The sequence below is a fragment of the Varanus komodoensis genome, unplaced genomic scaffold (genome assembly GCF_004798865.1).
Source record: "Varanus komodoensis strain SLA01 unplaced genomic scaffold, ASM479886v1 scaffold22, whole genome shotgun sequence".
NCBI lineage: Eukaryota > Metazoa > Chordata > Lepidosauria > Squamata > Varanidae > Varanus > Varanus komodoensis.
In genome coordinates, this window is record NW_025335606.1 from 15,533,017 (window position 1) to 15,540,106 (window position 7,090).

Genomic DNA, 7,090 nt, shown 5'->3' on the forward strand with positions numbered 1-7,090 from the left:
ACAATCATATAAATATTCACCTGAACATAAACACCACTGAACAGTGTGACCAGTTTCTGACCTAAACAAGCATAGGATTTTATGCTGTTATATACTTGCTGATGCTTGACTTTTTAAAATTATTTATTGTTATTTTAGTCAGCTAGTATACATAAAAGGTTTAATTCTGTTTTAGTGCGACTATGAACAAGCTAGAATGAGCCTAAGCAAAGTCTCCTTTCCACATGGCTAGGGAGAAGAACCACTATCTTTTTTTTTTTTTTCATTTTATTTCCCACTACATATGCATCTATCTAATGAACTTTGCTTCAAAACCTATGGCCAGACAGAAAATGACTAGAGTTTGTTTGAAACCATGATCTCTGGTTTGTACATAACACTAAATGAAATGAAAATGAAAGTAAAAAGCTAGCACAAGCTCTGTGGGAGAAGAGAACAGAGACTTCACTCCAGCTCTTTGTAGCTCATGAATTCAGCAATAAACCATGGTTTGGCTAAGTAGTATGCTCTATCATATGGTTTGCATGAAAAGGCAGCCCACGGTGGTTTAGCCCTCAAATAATCACTTCTATCTGAATTTGAACAAATGCCATGACAAACTGTGCTTCCACAGATGTCATTCAAAACTGGTCCCCTTGGGTGCCCAGCAGAACACAACACCCCTACCCTGATTAGGAAATTAACTCATGATGAAATGTCAAGACATGTGGATATGGCCTATCAATAAACATATACAATGTCTTGGGCCACCTTAACAAATCTCTGGTTTTGTTTTACAAAAGTAGCAGAGCAACTCCTCTGGAAAATATAGACTTATACAACATCCAAATTCATACATATGGAGGTATTTTATTCTTAAAAATGTATCTATGTCATTCAAAAGATTTGTGAACACTCATGTTTTAGAACTCTAACTTAAATCTAATAAATGTTTTAAACTTACCCTGCGCTCTGTTGCCACCTAACTTCTAAAAATGTAAGCATCAATTGCTCTTCAGAAAAAAATGCAAAAGAACATAGGCAGCAGTCCCCAAGCATCTGCCAATGAATGAGAAGAACGTTTAATAACCTGGCTTGACTATTCAGTGACTAAAACATAAACTATATTTTAAGTCCTAATTATCTGACATATATTTCTGATTTACCAATTGTTGGTAAAATATGAGGCACTAATCTAACTGTAACGTATGATTTCATATCTCGTCCCTTGAAAATACACCAAACTGGGTTGTATATGTACTATAATTGTTCTAAAACGTTATGGTTGGAGCCCTAAGGCTTGCTGCCTGGGAAGAGGCATGACAAGTACATGGCATATTTATTGGTTACCCAGTGCAAAAAGAACAGTCACACAAACACCGTTTGACCTTCACAATAGCAATAATTAATCACAATGGCAAAATTAACACAATTTGTTGGGATGCATGCTGCCTGTGAGCTACTTCTGCTTACTGTAACTACCTCCCACGGGCACAGTAAAAGGTAGTTAACATGATGCACAAAACTGGGAACTATGAGTTGCTTAGCAGTCAAACAAGCCAGTTATTAACCCAACAACAAACCATGGGTTATTATTGGGCTTGTTTAGACCCTAAAGAACACAATACTCTGGGTTTGCATGGCATTCTGAAAACTTCCAATTGCCCCAATCAGAGATTGTTTACAGAACCTTGAAGTGACTAGCAGCCAGTGCACCTCCCTATAAACTGTAGGATAAATAACCCATGATTTCTTTCCACGCTGGATTTCTTTCCAAGCCACTCACTGCAGGCCAACATGCTTACACTGATGGTGAGAATCAAGCTCTCAGACATCACTGTATCTCAAGCTGGACATGCAACAGATATGTTGCTGTGCAGAGGGCTCCTTATTCAGGATAATTCCTTTTCGTTATCCCCTATTTTCCAGCACCTTCTCAGTCAGTTATTATTCTGTGGCCATTCCTGAACTATTTGGTTCCCCCCTACCCGTACCCCTACCTTAGGGTTTTAGCCCCTAACTTTGTATGTGTCTGCAGATAGCAAGGTTTCCCATGTCTTCTGGTATCTCCTTCTGGGGACTCAACTGAACTGTTTTGACCATACAGACAGCACCACTCACAGTCTGAACTGCATGGGAAACAGAGGGAATGATTATCTTCAATCACATTGTAGAACCCAAGCCTCCGAATTAAGAACTTTTACTCACTTGAACTATTTGATAATAAGCATGCAATGTTTTTCTACTATGGTCAGATTGTAAGCTTGAAACTAGGAAAAAATACTATATATTTTATACAAATGCTTAATTGAACCTTAGTAAATATCCATGGGAGATATATTTTATACTTTACCTCATTTTTGATAAAAACAGCACTGACTGTAGTTTCTTTCTCTTCAATGGATGGTAACACAACAGATGCTTCAGGAATAATTTGTGACCACTGTCCCATGGCAGCACTTTTAGAGTGTGCATTTTTATATTCCGTGCTTTCCCACAGGAGGACACACAAAGTTGAAGTAGCAAGAATCACTTTATTTCCATCTCCAGAAACATGTATGTGCAATCTTGTAGAACATTCTGGGAAATAATGTCACGTCATAACATCTGCTTTGAATTCACAATATGTATGTGCAATATTTTGATAAAACACTATCTGCCTACTGAAAGTAATGTTTATGTTATCAAAGTCAACACAATGAATAGATGACATCTGCAACAAAGTACAGGATTTATCACAGAACCAAGACTGTTTCCCATACTGCATTACTAAGTAGGGTCCCCTATAAATGATAAACATGTATAAGCTTTCCTAGCTTGGTGTCCTCCAAATATTTCAAGTCAATTCCCATCTGCAGCAGCCAGCATGGCCAATGGCCAGAAATGCTACAAGTTGTAGTCAGAAACATCTGAACGGCATGGGAAAGGCTGCTATATATACTAAGGTTTAGATTAACAGGTCTTTATTTCTGTTATCAAAATTATTATTTAGCAATAATTCATTTTCATTTATTAACTTTAAGCACTTTTTGGTTTTTTTAAAAATAGGAAAAAGGAAGCATTTAAACAAGTATATTAACTGAATATTCCTACCTTCTGCTGCTGTGACAATTTTCGTAGTTTCTTCAACAGCAGGGACATGCTTAATGGTGTCTTGGTCTTTGTTCCAAAGAAAGAGCTCTCCTGTTTTAAGTATCCCTGCCAACCATGCTCCTGTTTGAATAAGATTTTTTAAACACTTGCCTCATTTTATAGAAACAGTACAATTCTATGCATGTTTGTAAGCCATCCTGAGACGCAATAGTGAAGGACGGCATATAAACATTTCAAATAAATAAATATTATACTATTTATATAGTAATTTTAATTGTGTTAGGTTTATTTATTTTAAATAGATCAGTTTTATGCTCAGTGTGGAACAGTTAACTTATTTTATTGAGGATTGAAATAATGTTGTAAGCTGTCCAGAGACGACAGTGATGGAAATGTGTCGTAATTTTCCACTTTGGCCATTTGGGGAATGATCCCATGGCCCAAAACATTGTCTGAAGGATCACAGGATAGTCTGGATTCCTTGAGTGATGTCAGACACAGTGGTCCAATTTTGGAGTTGGGAACTGGAGCTCTGCTCTCACCCCTTTCTCACAGTTGTTGTGAGAGCAACTGTGCCAGCTGCACTCCAAGGCTTGGTAAGCAATCTGGGAGAGTAGAAAAAGGAGGCATTTCAGGGCATGGGTCACAGGATGGCTGAAAAAGATTGTCTTCCAAAAATGGACAGCAGGATGAGAAGATTGCCTTTGGTACGCCTCCCATCTTGTATTAGATGAGCACATGCATCCCATTTCAGTAGCTCCACTTGTTTCAATAGGACTGTACCCTTAATAATGTTAGATCAAGAGTATGCTTATGGCAAGCAAAAGGTTAGGCAGTATCAGTGCAAAGTGTTAGATAACAAATCCATTTTTTGTTAGAGACATGGTTAAGCTAAATAAAATGAAAAATATAATCATATTATATTTTCCTAGTGTTAATACTTAACCATTTCTTGATGTTGTTAAGACAAAAACATTCTTCAGTAAAGAATGTAACTGTGGAATCTTCTTCCTTGTCCTTCCTGAAAGCAGGTTAATTTCATTGATGTTTTTGTCATCTAAGAGAAACACAGCCTCCTTTTCCTATTATTAAAAAAAAAAAGTGTCAGCCTTTTATTCAAGATGCTACTTTCTAATTTTTCCTGAAAATTAATGCCTAACTAAGCACAACTATTGTATTGGAATAAGAGTATAAAATTAAATGTCAATATACCTGACATTTACCTGAAGGAGCGCTTACATCCATATATGCCCAGCTGCCCACTGAGATCGGCGGGAGAGGCCCTTCTCCAGGAACCCTCCGTGAAAGAAATTAGGAGGGTGGGTACTCGGAGGACGGCTTTCTCTGCGGTGGCACCTAAGTTATGGAATGTGCTCCCCAGAGAGGTCCGCCTGGCGCCGTCATTATTTGTTTTTCGGCGCCAGGTGAAGACCTTTTTATTTAAGCAGCATTTTAAATGTTAATATTATTGAATTTTATCTGGCCAGGGCAGCTTATTTTATATTGTATGTTTGTATTTTATTCTAATGTTTACATTTTTAATTTATGATTATAATTATTTAATTTATTGTTGTAAGCCGCCCCGAGGCTTCGGCGAATGGGGCGGCATAAAAATGTTTTAATAAATAAATAAATAAAGTGTGCAATTCAAAGCCTTTTGTGTGCAGCATTTTACTGGCCATGCCTAAAAAATGAAATATACATTTACATGAAAATTCCAAGCTTTTTCCTTGCCACAGAGATGAGGATACTAGAGATGACAGTTTACAGTCAATGTCTTTTAATGCATGGAAAGAATTTATGATTAATAATATAGAAACCCAACATACACACACACAAACCTATTTGAAAAGTCAGCAGCAGACCTCTGCTCCAAAGTGTCAGTTTTATTAATAATGCTATCCTTCAAAGAATAAGTTGCATGTAATATAATCAAACCTGGGATACAATCTAATAAAAGTTAAGCACTGTGGAATTGGGAATTCCAGGTTTTAGTTCCTGCTCAGCTGTGAAGCTGACTGGCTGACTAAACCCACATCACAGGTTTGTTGTTAGTATACGAGTAACGTGGAATAGAGGAGGCCACAAGAGGAAAAAAAGGCAGGCTAGACACGCAAGGTAGTAATACTAATAATTTCAGTACACAATCTTAACTCTGTGCAGTGTCCCTACTGCACAACATATAAAAATAAAAATGATTACCTGCCCTAGCCAAGTGATCCGAGGCCATGGTTTCTTTTGCTTGATGCATGTAGAGGCTAGAACTTCTAATTTAATTTCCATGAATATAAATCAGTATGGTAGCCATAAAGAACCTGCAAAAAACTGTTAAAAGTATTCACTTAACTGAGATATTCAAACCCAAATAACTGCTATATTTACACATTACAAAATGTAATTCTTTGAAGGTAAAAGTTTATTGTCAGTTGCCATACTGCTTAAGATTATTAAGGATTTAGCAGCATTAAATGAGATGCAGTGTCCTACAGGTCCCACTCCAGATCAGCCCATATGGGGCAGGGTATGTGCAGATGGGTGGACAAGGTGGGAGATGTTTTGCAGTTCTGCCTTGCCTGGCTACCTTGCTTGGCTTAAAGCAATTAAAATGCGACTGGTACCCTGGATTAGTGACTGCAAGATCTTCCATTATGCATGTTTACACAGAAAGAAGTCCTACAGTTCCCAGCATGCCCAACTACCGCATAAATCTTGCACAATACCATCCCGGGCATGTTTAAGGAAAAACACCCTTACACGGAGACACAAAGAAATGACATGCAGAAGTGTCTTTCGTGCCAACTTAGTCTTAGTGTGCAATCCTAAGCAAGTTCAGATGCCCCGCAAAAGGCCTACATTTCCCAGAATGCCTAGCCTCATGCTGGGAGCAGTTAGCTTTTTGTTTTCTAAAGACGCGTATTATTTCATTCTCAAGCACGATGTGATCAAAGGCACCCTGTCAGTATTTTTGATGCGGGGGGGGGGCATAAAACGGGCCTCGCAGGAGAGTCCACCAAACCTGCGCTGTTTCGGAGAGCGCCTCGGAGCAAGCCTGGGAGTGGCTCCCTCCCTCTCCGTCGCGGGGTGGTCAGGAACGAGCCCACAGCAGGCGGCACGACCCCGGTGCCGGGCGGTGGAAGCCGCCAAACAGCTCCGCCAGCCCGTCTGCTCGCTCCCCAGCTCAGGAATGACGGGCCGGGCTGTCCGCAGCCGAAGAAAGAAGAAAAATGTTCCTTGGAATCGCCCGACGTCGTTGCACTGAGGGATGGGAAAGGAAAAAAGGACGCCTGCCAGCTAGCCAGCCCGGCCGCCCGCCCGCCCCAGAGCAGTCTCGCCTCGAACCCCGAGCAGTTCTCAAGCTACTGGCGGGGGGGCGGTGCAGCGTACGGGGCGAGCAAGTGCGCATGTGTACCAGGGTTGCTGCCGCCGCGGCGGGTTGGTGGGCGGGAGAGAAGGTTCCTCTGCCATGTGTCATTTAAGTCGTAACTCAGCCGCAGGCTGGGACTGACGTATCTTTAGATTCCCCATGCGGAATCATGCAGCAAAAGCACGCAGAAAAGTCTTTCGTACCATCTTAAAGACTTAGCATGATCTCATGCAAGTTTAGACACTCCCCCACTCCTACCGAAAGCCCACATGTCCTTCTCGGGGCTGGGGCATGCTGGGAATTGGTAGCCTTTTTTGTCTAAACATACATAGGATTGTTTTTAAATACCCTTGGGGGGTGTAATATAAGTTTTCGTGGGCTATAGTTCGCTTTCTTACAGCACAAACCCACGCAGGCTTCCTCAGAAGGCTGGACCTTCCGGTCAAAGTTGAGGAGATTCCCCTCCAAATTCCAAACACCTGACTTGAAAGTAAGCCCCATTGTACTTTGTAAGGGTTCCCTCTCGTAAATGGGCACGAGTGTAACCTTACAAACAATGCCTGTACATGTTTTAGTACATGTATTCAGACACTCCAGTGTTCAAAATCTCTGAAGCTTGTAACACCTTCCTATCATCTTCAGGCACTATGGCCA

At 40.4% G+C, this 7,090-nt stretch overlaps 1 protein-coding gene across 6 annotated transcripts in view; it reads right to left on the minus strand.

Moving 5' to 3' along the window:
- The window catches only part of CPLANE1 (ciliogenesis and planar polarity effector 1), an 86,551-nt gene extending 80,170 nt beyond the window's left edge, over positions 1-6,381 (minus strand). For all 6 annotated transcript variants that reach the window (XR_006414843.1, XM_044431207.1, XM_044431208.1 and 3 more), the window contains exons 1-6: positions 6,089-6,381; positions 5,275-5,397; positions 4,019-4,154; positions 3,073-3,192; positions 2,333-2,559; positions 944-1,038 (exon numbers count right to left, since the gene is read on the minus strand). Coding sequence is in view for 5 of the 6 variants with exons in the window: in XM_044431207.1 (XP_044287142.1) it covers positions 944-1,038; positions 2,333-2,559; positions 3,073-3,192; positions 4,019-4,154; positions 5,275-5,355 (659 nt within the window). In the remaining variant the exon portion in view is untranslated. The remainder of the gene's footprint in view (positions 1-943; positions 1,039-2,332; positions 2,560-3,072; positions 3,193-4,018; positions 4,155-5,274; positions 5,398-6,088) is intronic.
- Positions 6,382-7,090: the final 709 nt, after the last annotated feature.